At 40.9% G+C, this 18,348-nt stretch overlaps 1 protein-coding gene across 3 annotated transcripts in view; it reads left to right on the forward strand.

The window, feature by feature from the left end:
• Positions 1–18,348, forward strand: part of CTBP1 (C-terminal binding protein 1) — a 235,768-nt gene that overhangs the window by 83,972 nt on the left and 133,448 nt on the right. Inside the window, exon 1 of one of the 3 annotated variants that reach the window (XM_058837319.1) lies at positions 1,577–1,706. The exons of the other annotated variants lie outside the window; for them this stretch is intronic. Coding sequence (XP_058693302.1) covers positions 1,700–1,706 — 7 coding nt within the window. The 5' untranslated portion in view covers positions 1,577–1,699. Of the gene's footprint in view, positions 1–1,576; positions 1,707–18,348 lie in introns of those variants that run through there. 3 annotated transcript variants of the gene reach the window in all.

Below are 18,348 nucleotides of genomic sequence, written 5' to 3' on the forward strand. Positions count from 1 at the left end.
GTAGTGAATTCCCTAGCCATCACTTCACTCTGGGGTTTGGTTATTTTGTTGTTTGTTTTTTTTTTGTTTTTTTTTTTGGTTACTTTCGGTTGTGCTTTATAAAACATGTTTATAGACTATGTCAGCAATGTTCTTCCTCAGTTGCTGTTGCAAAGACTATTCTCGTAGTTTATCACAAAATGCCAGATTTGCTCAGCATGTAATTTAATCTTATGCTTGGAAGCACCCACATTACTTGGTTATCATGAAATTATTCTTTAATAAAAATGTATGCTTTGTGATCTATATTTTATTAATTTGGTGAGTCAGTTTATCGATTGTTGCAGATGCCATGAATGTATAATTTGTCACAGTTATTGGTTGCCTGTCAGCACTTCGTAGCGTCACAATGTTTTTGGCTCTCGGGGCACCTTAGGAAAAAACCTCTCTTGATCTGCAAAAGAAAAGCTTTCTCCTGTAAATTATCAAGACTTGGGTTGATATCGGGTTTATCACTTCACAGCGTGTATTATCCTGTATTAGCCAAACTCTGTGAATATATTCATAATGTGGCCTGCTCAGGCAAGGGCTTCGAGCAAATACAATTTAGAGATTTTAAATGCTGGGGGTGAGGTCAGAAAGAGCACATCAGAAATAGGAGGCACAGGCGTTGTCACTGTTTCAGTTTGCTCTGAACTTAGAAATTATTAGAGTCACCAGAACGGAAAACCAGAAGAAAATTCTGAGGCATTTTTATCTCCCTCTTCTACAGTAGTTAGTTTCCTGCTGTAATATAAAGCAATCATGAGTTCTGTTGATTGAAAAGTTTATTTTCAAGAATGAGTGTTAATGAATTTGAATTTTGTAAAACAGCCTGTTGATTCCGTATATTTTAGCAAAGCAAATTATACCCACAATTGTTTGACTTGAATAAGAAACTTTGCTAAGAATTTCGCAGCGGTGATACAGATTAAGCAGCTTTGCATGCTGGAGTGGAGCTGTGTGGTTGAAACATCTGCTGGTTTCGTTTTGTTATTTTTGAAGGCTGGTTCTGCATCCTGGGAGCTTTTTGAAGGCATGCACAGAGCCTGTGTGCCATGCCAAAACCAGGGGCTGAGCTCAGATTTTGGCTGCAGAATTTATAGTGGTTTATATCCCCTCATCTTTTTGGATTCTCGAAAATATTACTCGCTGGTGCTTCCCAGCAAACCGTCGTGATTTAGGCAAGGGCATCCTTCCACATAAAACAGAACGAGTTCCCCGGGGGTTCCCCAAGTTTTTGGTCTCCATAATTAATGTACAGTGGGGGGACTACATAAAAAATCCGCGAAAAGGCCCTGCCCTAATCAAGAAGGGCAGAGGGAAGTTAAAAGGGGGGACCGAGAGAAAAGGAGAGGACAGAAAGAAGAAAAAAACAAGTAAGAAAAAGGGTGGGGAAAAAGAAGTCGGGGTGGGGAAGGAAAAAATAGAGGAAAAAGGGAGGAAAAGAATTAATCGCGGGGGGCGGGCGAGGAGCGGGCAGAGGCGCTCCCCGCCCCCGCCGCTCCCGGCCGCCGCCGCCTAATGAGCTGCGCTCTGATTGGGCGGGCGCCGGCGGCGGGCGGCCGCCATTGGCTGCGGGCGCGGCGCTCTCCGCCCCCATTGGTCCGCCCGCCTGCCCCGTATTTTCAGCAGCGGCGGCGGCGGTGGCGGCGGATTCCGGTGTGGAGCCGGCGGCGGGATGCAAGGTGGGCGTGTGGGCGGATGGATGGAGGGCGGGATGGGGAGATGGATGAACGGATGGATGCTGTGTACCCGGCGCGCTGCCCCGTCCCTGCGCACCGTCCTGAGCCACGATGGTTGATATTTATTTATTTATTTTTTTTAATAATTATTTTTGCACCGCACCCCCGGGCGGCCGCTGGGCGGGGGCTGCGCCAGCGCAGCGCCGGGGGCAGCGCCGGCCGCATCCTGCCCGCGGCTCGGGGGATGCGGCTCTTTGTGCCGGGGACAGCGGGAGTTTTCCCGGGCAGCGCCGCCGGGAGGGCGAGGACACGGATCCCGGGTTGGCTCCGGTATTCCCGGCGCCGGGGCTGCCCCGGGAGCGCCGCGGGTGCCGGGTCCCCCCCGCCCGTCCCGGCGCGGCGCTGCCGTGAACTTGGCGAGCGCGGAGTTGGCGCCGCGGGTGTCTCCGGTTGGGAAATCGAGGTTTGCGCGTCTGAATTGCGGAAAGTAAACGGGAATCGGCTGGGGGGTGTTGTTAGATCCCGGAGGAAAAGCCGGGATTCTTCCCATAAGTTATTTATGTGGATTTGTCAGATACTAAATACCTCCCCTTCGGTTAATTGGAAATCGATGTGGTTAGGTGCGGTTATCTGAACATACTTTGGCGTGAGTTTAAAATAACAAATATGAAGTTAAATATCCTCTATTTTTTTCTTTCCTTGTAAATCTATTATACGTTTCATGGACAAATAGCTCTGTTATTTTTCAACATACCTTCTTTTTCATGAGGTGTTTTACAATTAACTGTATTTATTATACTTCTGCATATTTAACATCTTGCGACAACCACATCCACGTTTTTAAGTTCTGAGTTTCCTGGTGGTTTTCATGGCAAAAGTTATTTCTGATGGTGATACGTTTTCAGACAGAGAAATCTGTCAGATTTTGCAACTTTTTTCTCTGTGTCATTTTTCTCTGCATAAGGCTGCAGTTAGGACTGGGTTCTGTGCTTTCTGTGCCATCTAGTAGTTAGCTGGGAATTTAAATACACTGTGAGCATCCCCAGCTGGAGATGGTACTGGAAGCTGTAGTATATTTGTACGACCACTTCTGTGACGTGTGAAAAATGGAGATTTTGGATAGAAATAATTATGGCCATTCAGAAATCAGTGCTTGAATGTTTCTTTCAAATAAAATTGCCGCTGAACCTTTAAGGTGCCTAATATAGATTTTGGGTTAAAATCAATGGTTGTGTCGGTGTAGTCAGTGCGATTTGCATCTGCACGTGTGATTAACCCCTTGCTGTGCATTGCAGAGGCAGAAGGATGCTTGTGGGACCAGCTCTGTTGCTAGGCCTGAAAACTTGATTTTTTTGTTGCTAGCCTGAAGCTGTGAGAATCAATACAGATTTTTACACCGAGTGATGGAAGAATTTCAGTCTGGCCCTAGCAAGCAGGAGCAGCCCCTGCTCCTCTGGGGTGCGGGAAGTGTCCAGAGGAGCTGCACTGCCGCAGGCTCGTGTGTCCTCATCTCCTGCCCCAGCACCCATGGGTGTACAAACATCCTGAGTGCCCACAGGGACCGAGACAGGGGGATCCTTGTTGGGTAAAATGATGATGGATAGGAACAGTACCTGTTGCACCACCAGTGATTTGTCATCTCCCAGGGAAACCTGTGCACCTGTAGTTCTTTGGTCATCTGCCCAAATCATCTGAAATGAGAAACACCCAGGGAGTGTAAGTTGACTTTATCAGTGTGTTATAATGAGGTGATTGTGATTACTTGAGTAGGTGAGAAGTTCAGAGAGTTATGTATAAATTATTATTTATTATTATTATTATGCTATTTATACAAGCAAGCTGTACTTTTAAAATGAAGCCAGCTACAGTTCAGCAATGGCTGTTTGAAAGTAGAAATACCCATGTGTACGTTTTATGGCACTTTAATTTTGTTACATAATGGCATGCATAATTTTCATGCATTATATAAAATTTTCTCAGAATATCCTGAGAAAACAGACAAAATAAGATCTACATCTGTTTGATACCTAGTGAGACTTTTAGCCTAAGTAACAAATTCTGGTTTCTAATAGTGTGTAAACAATCTGCAGCCAGGCTGGCAGGCGTTGCCTGCTTGTGGCAGTAACAGAAATATGAAAGATAATGTGAGCACTGCAGAACTGAATTACCTTCCACGCCTCCTGCTTTTTTTCTCACCCAGGCAGGTGAGGGGGAGCATATGAAGGCTTTCCTTTCCCTTTGGCACAGTACTGGATTGCTTCTCTGGTACCAGGTAGAGATCCTGTGACCCCATGGAGCTACCTTTTTGAAAACCTTTTTGGCTCTGAGTCTAAATGTTGCTAAGTCTAGGCTTAATATCTAAAGGCTTAATATCTAAAGAAGGCTTAATATCTAAAGAAGATGTATGTTACTAAAAAATATATTTTCCAAGTATGAATAGATAATAAACTCTTAATAAATGTTTTTCTGAATATTCAACATAAAAAAAAGGTCAGGTTAGAGAAAGTGAAACCCTGTTAGTTGTTTTTTGGGGTTACATGTTTTCCTAATTTTATGAGTTGGATAACAGACTTCAGCGTGCACGAAAAGATTTACATAGATAAAATGAATTTGTTAAACATAGATTACTAGAGGTTTGACATCAGTTATATGGATAAATCATTCATTCATTACAAAACAATCTCTGAATTTCTTATTTTATTTTATTATTTCTTATTTTAACTACTTGTGGGTCTGAAACAATTTAAGTTTTAGTAGGTGCTGTCTAGTTTTTTGTTGCAAATTTTTGTTTGCTTTTTTCCTTTTAACATGACCTTGATGGATGGAGAGAGAACATTTCCTTGGTGGGATTACTGAGTCTTCATGGTGGTAGTTTCTGTCTTACAGTGATGTGACTTATGGTAGCACTTTTCTCTGATAGCACCAATGTTTATTTCAAAAGTATAATTTTCATATTTAAACACATGCAGTGCTAGATTGGAAAACTTTTTTAATGACAATTGCATGGCATGTTTGTTGGTAAATGGATATGTTGAATGACGGGAGAAAAATTAATTTGTAGTTTCTAAAGATCTGTGATTTTTATATCTGTTATTTAACAGAGCTGTAATGTTATCACCGAGCGCTGCCAGTTGAGTGTGAAGTGCAGTGTGTAACATTTCCTGGTAGTAGAGTTGCTCTGAGTGGAGAAATAATTTAAGTGGTACAAGGATTTTTATAGTCCTCTTGTCACAGTTAACCGTTTTGATGAAATACGAATTTACACAACATCTGCCTTTTGGGACCGGCGTTCCCATCAGAGCCTGCTGGTTTCCCACAGCAGCAGCATCCTGCCTGGAGCCTCGTGGCAGGGCAGGATGGGCTGGAGCCTGCCTGGTGGACGGGAAACCACGGCAGTGGAGGGATTCACTTGGTGTAGCTCCTTGGGAACTTGGGCAGGAAGTGTTGCTGCTGGCTGTGAGGTGAAACCTTTCAGTTTCACTTTAGCAGAAGGCATTGCTCGGGCACAGCGAGGTCCCTGACCTGCAGCTCGCTCCTGCAGTCCCTGCTAATCCCCCTGATTCCTGTGCTTGTGTGTAGGCAAAAAACGTGGTGTGCATGGGCTATTGGTGGGGTGTGGTTTGGGGTCTGGCACACAGTACTGCAGTTGATTTTGGAGGGAGCAGCACTCTGTTTCCTCAAACTGCAGATGAGGACTTGCAGTGGGATGGGGGAATCCAGCCGGACCTTGCAGTGTCAAAGCAATGGGCTGTTTCCTCGATACCCTTCTGCTCTACATCCCTGTGGTGGTCACTCTCCTACCAGAGGGGAAGAGCTGGCATTTTATATGATTGCACCTATCAAACTTGTCTCTTCATAGACCATTGTGTCTTTCACGATTTCATTTTCCTGCAGCATGGGGTGGAGGGTGCCTCTTGCCGCTCCTGGCTAAGCTCAGAGATGGTCATTAATGTCTGACTGCTAACATCTTTGTGTGCATCCCAGGAAAGGCAAGTTCACAGCAGGGTAAAGCAGCCTGAGAGACACCGATGCTCCTCCTTGGTAAGGGCTGCCTTGGGAGGAGAAATCAGAAGGAGCTTTTGGAAAGATGCAGTTTCCCATCATGGGCCAAGTTAGGGCACAAGTAGTCTTTCATAATAATGAAAAACAGGCACAGGAATGAGAATCTGTGGAAAAATGTTAAATATAATTCTATACCACTTCTCCCACTTTTCCTACATGGCCTATCTTGGCTAGTAAATGTTCCAGACCACTGCTGTCCCTCAGGAAGGAAACTGTGCAAGTGTAAGGTCTCAGCCTGGGATGAGCAATATTCAGTGCACGGAAGCAGTACTGAAACATTGACACTAAGTGCTGTTGGCACAACATCCTGCAAATTTTGAGGCACAATTTTAAGAAACGAGTACTCAAACTACAGGTTGTACAACTTGGAAAGTCTGGCGTGTTCGTTCTCTTGGGCTGTGTAAGTGAGCTCAGTGCTTGCTGCTATTTTTGCCGTCATTCAGGGCAAAATAATTGAGGTCGCTCATCAAGCAAGCTGTGGTGTTGTGAAGACAGCAGCAGACTGTGCCGTGTGCTACCTTTACATCCGCATTTTAGGAGATGAAGCAAAAATAGTTCCGAGTGTCATATCTTGGTGAAACCATCCAGCAAAACCTCCTGATTCTTGTACAGATATTTAGTTCAGCCTTCTGCTGCTGCTACCTGAGTCTTTGCTTCTAATTGATCTCTTACTCAATAATTGCAAATTATTGCAATTGCTCGGTCAGAGTGAAAAATTACATGTAACAGGTTGCTGTTGTAGGGGAGATCAATCATGTTACCTTATAGTGGTGAGGGAAAGAGCCCAGACTAGTTAATTGTCTCTTCTTTGGGTTATCCTTCTATAAAATGGGGATAATCATCATTATAAAAGGTGCTTTAGGACTCACTAAATATATTTGAAGCACTTAGGAATCGTAGTTAAAAAAATAATTGCTTAGTAAATTGTCTACTTAATAAAATGTAAAAATAAAAGATGTAGAATATATTAGGCTTCATAATCATTTAAATAGATGCATGTAGTTTATTTACCTTCTCAATGAGAGCTAACAACCATTGAAAGCAAATAGGTCTTTAGGAAAACTATATTGGCAAAATGAGATCATTTAAATTAAGGTTTCCAGTTCACTAGTTTAAATTACTGTTACATTTATGATTTAGGCTCTGATTTAAATCATACTTTGTACTGTTAGTGTTCAAAATTTATCATCAACATTGAAGCTGTGAACACAAAAGACGTTCTTGGCAAGACTTGCGGAATGCAATGTCAGTATATTTCTCTGGAATACTAAGAATTTAGAAAACAAAACCTTTCCCTTGACACTTACGACTTTTGATATATGGGGGAAAAAACCCTTAAAAAGACAAGCTGTAAATGGTTGTATTTTAGTCAACAGACCAATGGGTGGGTGTTCCAATGGCCTGGAAAGGGCCCAGGACTTAGCAGAGGTACTGTTGGCATGTGGCTCTGTGGTCATTGGTCTTTTTAGAAGGGAAGGAATATTTATAAAGTCTTTATTGAATAAATGACATCAAGCTCTCCATCAAATATGAAAGAACTGGTAATGTTTGCTGTTGCTTTTGTTGAGTAAGAGAAGTACCAAGAAAAATTGTTTTGCATTTCCAGCAGAAATACTGCCGAGTGGAAAGGACTTCCTAGAGCTTTTTATTCATTTATTGTTCTGCTGAGCAATTAGAGGAACAAAATCTCTTTACATCTTTTTTACACTTGACAGATTGGCATTTGTTTTTCTCGGTTTAAAAAACCCCAAACAACCAACAAGCTGAGATTTTCTTCAGTGAGGAAGGAAGTTTAGACCAAAGTTTCCGGAATTTTTGACTCTAACTCTTGTGTTACCACAGCTGGGAATACGAAGGGGAAAGTGTGGGCTTCATGTGAAAGTTGCAGGTAGCCTTGTAAGCTGTGCAAGGCTGTAAAAACTCAGGACCACCTCTGCCTCCCAGCAGTTTTCCATGGATCCTGCTGCAGCCAAGGGTGAGGATGGTCCCAGGGCTGGGGGAGCCATTGGTGATGCCCAGGTGAGTGCCCTGAGAACATGGTGCACTTACCTCTCTTGCTCGATCTCTTTTGGGTGGTCAAAGGGGATGGACTGCTCACTCTTTTCGTGTATGTTCAAGGTTTTTTCAAAATTAAATGCCTGTGAAATCAGGAGCAGAAGAATGGCTCTGGGCATGGATTTACTAACCTTTCACTTGCCTTTAGGAAATGTTGTAAACAGGGATCTGATTTGCATTCGTTAAGAAATGGTAATTTCAGCTTTAGATAATGATGCTTTAAATTGTGATCTGCTTTTGTATCTTTAAGGAGTAAATACCAGATTGCATACATAGTTACATACCTTCCTTTTTTCATTCTTCCTCAGAATAATATCTTGGACTAGAATAACCTATGAGTTGTTACTGTGGCTTATTAGCACCACATTTTGAAACCCAAGTTCAACAATCATATTTTCTATCCTCTCCTAAAAGAAAATAAAATCCATTATTTGCTGAATTGTTCAAAAATATTGTTTGGCTTATTTTTTGTGTACCCACTTCAGTGACCAGAATGTCAATGAAGGCTTTGTTTAAATGTTTTTTTCTTTATTTTTTTCCTTCCAATCCCACCCACACATACACCTGTTCATCTAAGACTTTTGGGCCAGATATCAGTTCATTTGGTTGGGCTTTATGGCTTTTTTTTCCCTCCTGCTTCATTCAGTTAACTGCTTGCTGTCAGTTCTGGCACATCCCCTTGTTTTCTGTAAGTTGCCCATGGAAAAAAGGCTTGTTTCCAAAGGCAAAGAGGTAATCTGGTTGGGAGTTGGATTAACTGTTGCAGTAGCTCATGATAAACATCTGTTGCAATACTCCCAGATGAGAACATTGCTTTCAAAACTATTTACTTCACATTTAGAACCGTTCACTTTACTTGTGGTTTTATTTTTTCCCCTCTCCAATTACTAAGTTTTTTTCTAAAGGACATAAATCCATAGAGTCCATCTCAGAGACTGTGTTTATTTTATGATACAGACAAGGAAAAGGGGTTGTTGAGTTACTGTTCGTGTGCTGGAGCCCCTGAATATTTCTGACTGGAGCGCAGAAGCATGTGCATTCCTTAATAAAATCCAACTGCAGAGCAGCCCCTGGGAGTGCTGCCGTGTGTGTCCATGCTCTTCCTGTGCTGGAGTCCTCTGGATGTTTTCCTCCTGTTCTGAATCTGGCAAGATAAGACTGGTGGGGAATGGAGTTTAACTTGGATCTGAAACCCAAGGGTGGGTATGTGTTTGGAAGGGTTTGGCTAAGTGGGCTTGGGACTTTGCCATTGAGGAAACCTTCTGCTGTTTATTTGGAATATTTTTAAAATTTTGTTTGTTTGCTTGCTTTATAAATTTTTTTAAAAAAGCTTTTTAATTCTAGGTTGAATAGATAAAATAGCAGCTTGCTTTTGAAGTTAGGTCTGCTAGCAGCCACTTACTGCTGTAGCTGAGGATCAGCAAACAAGCAAAGCAAGCTTTAGTAGGTTTTCCCAAAACATCAACAATCTTCTCCCCCACCCCACCCAAACCACAAAACCAAACCATTCTTGGTGTCTCTGGGAAAATAACATTGGAAAACAGTATGGAGTACCTCAAATGGCGAGTGTTTCCAACAAATCGTTTTTCTTTCTTATGTTAATAAGGACGATGCTCTTAACGTCATCATGTTCAAAGTAGTTTCACCCATATTTCTCAGAAGCTGAAAAGTATTTTGTGCTGAATTTCGTATCCAAATGTTTCCTATCACAATCGAAGAAATCATCTGGATACTTTACATATGTGTTAATCTTTACCAGAATTAACTCTCTTTGCATAGCAGTCTAACAGACAAAGAAAGGGAATTTCCAAATACCAGAGCTACTTGTAGCAAAATACAAGAGTCTGTAACTTTATTTCTTGCTGGTTTTCTTAGGTCTGGCAGAACCCATGTTGTTTTAGCAATAAATCTGTAAGAACAGCTGTTCTGACTCAGAGCAAGCACTTACAATTCAATATCCTGTCTCTGATGGTGATCAGCAGGTATCTAGGGAAGCATACAAGAACAGTGATAAAGTGATGGAATCTGAGGTGAGATTTCTTAGTTTACCAGTTTTATGGTGGCATCAGGATTTTCAGAATCTGTATCCTAATCATAATACTGAAATGACGGGTGTGAGACATTTACCAGCCTCAGCTTTGTCTTAAAGACCGTGGTAGTGCTAGGATGATAAAAAAAAGGAAAAAAACCTTGAAAAGTAATGGATAGTATGTAAAAGAGAGAGAAGTAATGGGATAGGCTGGGAAAAGGGGAAAAAAGGGACTATAATTACTGCACAGTGTAAAGGAATGGCAGAAAAAGGTTGGCTTGTTACCCAAAAGGTGAGACCCTCCTGCACTGGAGCTTACTGAGGCCTTGCCCTGGCAGGCTCAGCCATCACCTGCATCACATCATTTGGGCATGGGGGAGACAAAGGCAAAACCAGGACATGGAGAAATAGTTGGCTCGAGCCTGGTTCAAGGCAAGAAAGGTGGTAGAGGGCAGACAAATTAGGTGTGGGAGAAGAAACACATGGGAAAGGGGAGTGTGATGATGGGAGTGTCCAAGAAACCTGTAGAAACTGAATTATTCTCTGTCTGTAAATATCTGTCCATTCAAATTGATGAATAAGAAATGCTGTCTGTGTAGAAAATTTGTTTTGCAGGTCTGTATTGACACCCTTGGAGCATTGCTGTATTTTTCCCAGGCTTCAAGACACCCAGGTTTTATTTTTAGTGCTGCCCTGGGTTCTATTTTGTGGCGAACCTGTTCCAGCTTGCTGCAGTCATTACTACTAAGACCATCTAAATAGCAACTCCAAAAAGCTATTAAAGCAATGTAAATAGTAATAAATTATTTTGGCTTTGTGTGGATTAAAAGGTACACTTAGGATGGACTTGGTTTTGGGTCAGGTTTTTTAATGCTCTAGAGCAAAAGCGTGACAAGCCTTACATCACTGGTGTGCAGAGGTGATGGTGCTGTACTTTAAATAAAAGACATGAGGGCGTTGTGACTGGGATATTGTCACTGGAGCAGTCACTTAAAAGTAGATTTTTAGTGAAGCTTTTACAAAGGTGTATGGAAAACTGTTATTGACTATCTAAAGCAAATTCAACAATAATATCCAGGAGGTGTTGGAATGGATGAGGAGGTGTTGAAGCAAACTGCTCACCAAAATAAGTCATACTGCAAGCTAGGATCAAACCTGACAAATCCAGGGTTTATTGTATGCTATAGGATGAACAGAAGAGGATGGATTTGAGTACAAAAGGGCAAAACCCATCTTGAATTTAAACACGGTTTATGTAATCCTGTGAGCAAGGGGGGTTGGTACAACCAGAACAAGTGACAGCTTCAGCTGTGGGTAGAGACCAGGCAAAGGGGATTTATCAGCTCAAAGACAAGGTGGGTACAAGATTAAAAAAACCCCATACTGGTCTTTAATAAGTTGATGTTTTCATATATATGTATATAAATAAACATAAATTAATAATACTGGTAGTATTATGTGTATATGATGTTAGAGCAATGTTTCCCATAATTAAAGGAAAACAGTGCAGAAGCAGCTTCACCAGTATGGGAATGGGAGGGACTAAGACACTGTGTTTCAGGACCCAGCTTCATTTACCTTTTTAACAGGATTGCAGGAAATGGATCTTTCTCAGTTCCCAAGAAGGCTTTTCCCAGCCTGGCATTCTCAAATCCAAGGAGCCTGGAGTCTGGGGCTGGTTTTCTCCAGTATGTGCTGTGGAAGATGCTTTGATTTGCATGCTCTTACTGTGGCAGCTGTGGACAGGAGGACTACAGAAGTGAATTGTGCTTTCTCTTTTTGCCAGAGAATTTCACCTTTTCCACTGATTATCCATGGTCCTGAAGAACCTGAGTATTTGTTTTCTGTTAGCAACTAATTTTATATGCCACTTCCACAGTTACTACTCTCAGTAGGAAAATAGCAGGTCTAACAAGGCATATATAAAACAAAATTTTACAAAATCTAATAATCTGGGTTGTACTTGTTGCCCTTACTATGCAGCTTTTTATTAAAAGGTTTACAAAGGTAACATGTCAAGACTGACTTTTCCCTCCCATCGCAGAAATGTTTCTTGTGTTGTTTAGATACTGTACAACCACCTTAGAATAAACAAATATTCTCCAGAATCAGCCTGGATGCATTTTTACAGCACACTCAGGACTTTCTTATAGATGGTTTTGTATTTTCTGTTACATATCTCCATGTTTGCTTACCAGATCTTTTGTAAGCATCCCAGTGATTTCACTGGCATGCACAAATAGATGTCTCCAGTATATATTGAACGTAAAAGAGAATTTACTCTTGAATTTCAACCTTCACTTAAAAATATTTGGTTTTCCTATATCCTTACAGGATTGACTTGACTTTCAAAAGGAGATTCCTCAGAATCCAGGAGGAATCTGATGGCACATTTGCACATCAGTTTTTAGTGACTTTTTTCCACTCAGATTTTATTTAACTTGTATAATTCTGTTGTGGTTTCTTTAGTAAACAGAAGTAGCCCTAGAATTCTGTTTCACAAGTGCCTCATTATGCTGAGCTGCTAATAGTTCTGTTAGTATTGTTAAAGTATTAACAGAAGAATAATAATTGCTCTGCTGTAATTGTATTGAGGCTAAAAAAGCATTCTCATAGAATATTAATGAGATCCTTTTTCGAGGTATGAATTATTGTTTTTAGGACAGAAAATACTAATGAAAAAAGAACCATCCTGGAGAAACATAAAAATAAAAATCAGTAAATTAATAAGGCTTTGATTTAGTCTTGAACTCCCTTGCTCCTCCTCTCCTGACCCCATTTGTGCTTCCTGTAGGTCCCAAGGATCTGCTCCACACCATATGTGCTCCGGTACCTCGGCACCACAGGGGGCTGGGAGACTTTTAACAATGAATTTTCTTTGGGTTTTGTTTTTTTTTTTTTCTGTTTATCTCAGCCTTAAATTACTTTAACCTTATTTAGTCTTAAAAACTGTGACTGTGGAGCTAATATTTTATGCAGCATTGAGAGGAACTGGAAGTGCTTTTCATTGCTATGCAAAATGCAGCTGGGGAATGGTGCAGAATTAACGACAGGGAGCTGTGCTCTTGAGAGTGTGAGCAGTAGTTTATTTTCATTTCTGTCATTAAATATCTTATTACCAACTATTTGTTTTTTCTTTCCTCTCCCCTGCTGTGCAAAAAAAAAAAAAAAAAAAAAAGGAAAGGTGATTACTAGAAGGTAAGAATTGTATAAATGCTGGAAAGTACCTTAAGTCAGTGACCTTCGGTTGACCTCCTCCACTGCTGGTGTGAGCCCTGATATTTTTTTTTCAGAGCTAAGTTAACACCTCTGCCATCCTTTCCTTTCATCAAATCTTACTCAATTTCATACCAAGTTACTGATTTGTAAGCAAAATCCAAATATAGGAATAATTAAAAGAATGATCTCTTGTAAATCTGAAGAGAGTGCATCAGGACATAATAAAACACAAGTGTTTCCTGGGAATTGCTTGACCATTAAAAATCTGCAGTTTATGTTGCATAATACAATTTTCTGACTGTTTTTTGATAGCAGCTATTTCTAAATAGGCAAATGAGCTGCCATTTCAACACTTGGCTTTTTCCAGACCAGACCCATTGATCTGAATGAAAAAGACAGTGCAAACTTGAGTTTGTTGGTCGTTTTCTGAGATTTCAAAAGGACTTCAATTCATATTCTAAAGCATGTAATTTCTTTTTTCAGTCTCATCTACTAGCTCCTTGTCATCCTTCATTCTCCCTCGTCTGACATCAGTTTCTCTCTTGTCCATTTAAAACTGAAACTTGAAAAACTGCAGTTTTATACTTTGTATTATTCTTCTACCCCGGAGCTGTTTTTAGTGTCTTTATTGCAAGTAGACAGATGGTGATATTTGGTTTCCTGTCAGTTTTAATGAATATAGATAGGAGTGATAAGAACATTTGCTTCGTTTAGCAAACTTCCTTTTCTGGCTTTTAATTAATGAAGTGCTCACTGGTGTGCCGCTGCTTTTGTATGTGCTACAGTAAAATCTCTTGTACGACTCAACTCGTAGTGTTGGATAATGAGAAAAGAGGATGAAAATAACTTTTTCTCTCCAGATCCTTTAAAGTTTACTTACCCAGACTTGGAACGCTGCAGACATCAGCCATGGAACTGCTCGTACGAGCTGCTGTAGCAGCATCCTTTGTAGCTGCGTAGTTTGGTAATATTTTGTTTTGATACCAAGAACCCAAAGGAAGTGGTCTGTGTTTGGTGTCTGCTTAACCTTGGGTGAGGTTCAGCTCAGCTTTGGAGTGATTTGCTTCTCATGCAACTTCTCAAATAGGATAAGGTCCACAGTAGAAACTTGGTAAAATGGAAAAAAATACCCTTGGCTTTTCAGCCTTTTTTCCCTGCAATTTGTCCTGCTTCAGAGAGAACCGGAACACTAATCTTTAACACTGATTATTTTTTTTCCAAATAGTTTGATTTCTGTGTTAGCTTAGCACAGACATTATTTGAGATTATTGTGAACTATTTTAGAGTTCATTATTTTTAAGATCTTTTTCCAGTGTTTAACACTAAGGGGTTTTCCTTTCTCTGTGTATATTGGGGTTTTAATACCAAGGCAGAGTCAGTGCTTGTAGGCAAAGTTGTTTAAATAATTTCTGCTTTGCCATAACAGTTTTGGGTTCTTTAATGGTAAAAGTAATCATGTCTGTGTGTATAAAACATTGCTGTGGGTAAAGTCTGAATCCTGGCTGTGGATTTAAAATCTCTGCTTTAGCTTGGTAGCTCTAATAGTTTAACAGTATCACTACATGGAGAGGAGTGGAGTGAAGGACCAGAAGGTGATCTTTGGGAACATTATTTCCTGAAGTATCTGACTATTGCTAATTCTGAAGAAACAGATTTTAAACCTGTTGTGTCTTAATATTCCTGTTTCTTGAGTTAAAAAATGGACTAGATTTTGTACTTTCTTCGGGACTTTTGTTTTGCTGTAGCCTTATAAGGGTAGGATTTGGTTCCCTGGTGGCAAATCTGTTCGGGGAAAAAAAAAAAAAGTTGGTTTATTTTAGCAAAGCTGTTTTAAAATACTCCAACAAGCCTGGCAGGAGGCAGAAATAGTTGTTATTTTATGTTATTTCTTAGGTCTTTCTGAAAACGTCACAAAGTGCAAACCCTGTTCCTATGGAAAACTCTTCTCCCAGTGAAAGATACCTCCATTTTAAATGAGTTTAAAAAAAACCAAATTGTTTTTTTTTTACAACAGCAAATAATCAGGTACATGTGCTGTGTTTATTGCACAGATGGTCTCACCTCTGCAAACAGTGACTGAGGTTTTGAGTGTGTCCTTCCTTCCCAAAGGTCACAAGTAAGAAAACAAACCCATGAAAAGGACGTCTCAAGAACAGCTTATGTTTAAATGAATTCTTTCTGTGCTTGTGTTCACTGCTGGGGGGTTTGCAGTTCTCGTGGCTGTGTTGGTTTGTGCAAGGGTGATGAGGAGGGAACGTGTGAGCCATTCCAGAAGGGAACAGGGATCTCTGTGGGCAGCTGCAGCATGGTGCCTTCTGCTTCAGTACCTGGAGGACAGCTCATGTTCTGTGGGACCAAACCCAGGCATGCTCATGTACTCTCTTTTTATCATGAAGGTCCTTTATTCTGAACTAGAAATTAACCTTGTTCCAGACAGCAGCGCACAGTTCCAGGGTCCGTTTTAATCTATTTTCCGTGCAGAAATCAGTGTAAACAAAAAATTCATGGTGGTGCCTCCTGGTGTGTAGGCAAGAACATTTTAACATTGTTAGTTGCAATATTAATATTGCTTTTCATCTCATTCTGGTTCTTTGTCATCCTTCAGGAAACAGAACCACGTGTCTTCTCTCTTGTAATAAAAGAATGCTTTCTGATGCCTCTCAGCTGGTGTTCCTCACTGTATTTGACATAGGTATTTGTGAACTTTATATGAAATCTACACTTGAATTAATGGGAAAAATAAACACATTTAATTCAGACCGAATAAAACCTTCTCCCTCTGGAAAGAGACCATAGTCTGTATGTGTGGGGTTTATTTTTTCTTTAGCATTTGCTTCTTATTCTCTGAATAATTGTAGTTGCATGTTCTCCTTTTCAATATTTGCCAAAATCTCCAGCAGTTCTTATTCTCTCATATCTTGTTCAGTCATGAGCCAGAAGGAAAGAAAGTCATCTGGAAAAGAAAACCCACAGGGCTTCATTCCCTTCCCACGCCCCATCATTTTCTCTCCACATATTTGAAGATGTGAAGCAATTTAGATCAGCATTCTCCATCGTTCCTTTTTCCTAACCCAATTCCTCTTCTTGCAGAGAGAAACAAAAGGAAGATACAGAAGAGAAGTTGAAGAAGAAAGGAAAGACAGAGGAAAAAATAGTGGAGAAAATCAGAACTGAGTTGGCTTTTCTAAAAGGAGTTGTCCAGGAAGCAAAATGAGCAGCTTCCCTCCTTTTTTTGTCTTTCTGTTTTTAGCCCATCCCAGCTACTGCAATTCTGAGATAAGTGGGTCAGGCAAAAGGGCATAATTAATAGTGATTTCACAGTTGCTGTGGGTACAGGAGAGCATAGTGGGAAGAATGGATTCAAGGAAATGTTGGCAGGCTCTCAGTGGAAAGCTCCCAGCTGAGCCCTGGGTTGCCATGCCCATCTTCTGCCATAAGATTTTGTGCCAGCCAGGTGGGAGCTGGATCAGAGTGGGAATAGAGCAGATGGATGCTCTACTGGATGCTCTGGTGGATGAAGTGCAGCACATCTTAAGTACACTGAATTTAGTATGGGACAGGATGCATTTGTGAGAGCAGCTGGGGAAGGGATGAATCAACCCTTTGAAAAGCATTGTGGGGAAACAAAGAGCTAAGTACCCTGACCAGGGGGCATAATGGCACATAATTTTTTCTGTCAGATATTCTGAGTTTATTACTAAGGAGCATTTCTTGTGTCCCACATGCACCTCCAGTTTCTGTTACCTTGCAGTGCTTTGTTTCCTCTGGTTGGTGATCACGTAGCATCAGCGAGGCTTGCGTGGGATGTGGTGCACATGGTCCAAGGACAGCAATCTGTGCATTTCTGCTGAGAAATTAACTTGATGTTAACATCTGGAGATAAGGAGAGAGCACGTGCAGAAAGTTACAGTTTGAAGGAGCTGCTGCAGAGAAACTTCCAACAGATATAGTGGCATTGCTTTCATGGAAGATGGATGGGCAAACCGCTTGCATTGTTCAAATCTGCTTTCTGCAAAGTTTTATTGTATTTGCTTTTCTTTTCCTGATGGAGCCAAGTTGCTGTGTCCTGGTCAGGAGATGGTACCATGTTTTTGGATGCTCCTAAAGCCCTGATGGATCTTTCCGAATTCTGGTGGCCCATCTGCTCTTGAGCAGGTGGAGCCCCTTGGATTAATAGTCCCAACAGTCTCTGTGCTTGAATTACACATGCCCAACATCACCTGCCCGTGTTGTCACCAGAGCCTGCAAGAAAAGCTTTTTCTGTGTTGAGGAGGAAATGCCTGTACAGGAGCTTTTTACATCCCTGTGACACATTCAACTCAGCCACTCTGGAAATGGAGTTGGTGGGAGCAGCGTGTCCTTGTTGCTCATAAAGATTCACTTCACAGTAAAGATCCAGCTGTGGCCTTTCAGAGCCAGCTGTTGGGAGATGACTGATGTGCATCCCGTGCTGGAGATGGGTTGGTTGTGAGGTTGGACACTTGTGCTTGCAGAACAAAGGCAATGTATGGGATGGGCACTCCCTGATGAAGAGGGGGAGTGCAACCCCCTTTCCCCATCACCTTGGGAAGATGATCTTATTTTTTTGCCTCCAGAAGAATAGTAAATTCATGCTTTTAAATCTGTAAAGTGCTTGTTGGTTTGAAATTTATACTGACATATTGCAGAATAGTTGGTTATGTACATCTCGTGGTTTCAGCTCTTGAATGCAGAGGATGAAGCAGAAACATCTGAGGGGTTGGGTTTTTATTTTAGATCAAGTCTATGTCTCACATTTTAGGACATATTAGTAAACTTCATTCTGCTATTTCTCCATGTGGGTTTGAAATTTATGGTATTGAACCTTTGTCCTTTTCATTAAAGTAAAAAAGACTGTTCTCTCTGTGATTATGTCTGTGTTATTTTGGTCAAATAACTTGAGATCTTTATTCATATGATTTAAAATGTTTTGGGTTTATTCCTAAAAAAAACACCCAACTTTCTGAAGGATTTTGAAGGAAAAAAATTAATTTCTCTGAAAGCAGTAGCTCAGTCATCAGCAGGTCTGTTCTGAGAATGAGTGTGTACAGCCCACACAGGGGCACATTTGATTGTCGGATAGACATCAGTAACTGGTATTTTTCTTCACAAAAGAACCTTTTGCTTAATACTGAAGACGTATATAGTCCGTTTTTTCAAAAGGAGCATCTGAAAAACGGCTTTAGAAATGTTAGTTATTATCAAACACAAACTTTGGAACATTTTAATTTTTCTAAATTACGGTATTAGTGCAAAGACAAT

Source organism: Poecile atricapillus, chromosome 4 (assembly GCF_030490865.1).
Source record: "Poecile atricapillus isolate bPoeAtr1 chromosome 4, bPoeAtr1.hap1, whole genome shotgun sequence".
In the NCBI taxonomy this organism is placed as follows: domain Eukaryota; kingdom Metazoa; phylum Chordata; class Aves; order Passeriformes; family Paridae; genus Poecile; species Poecile atricapillus.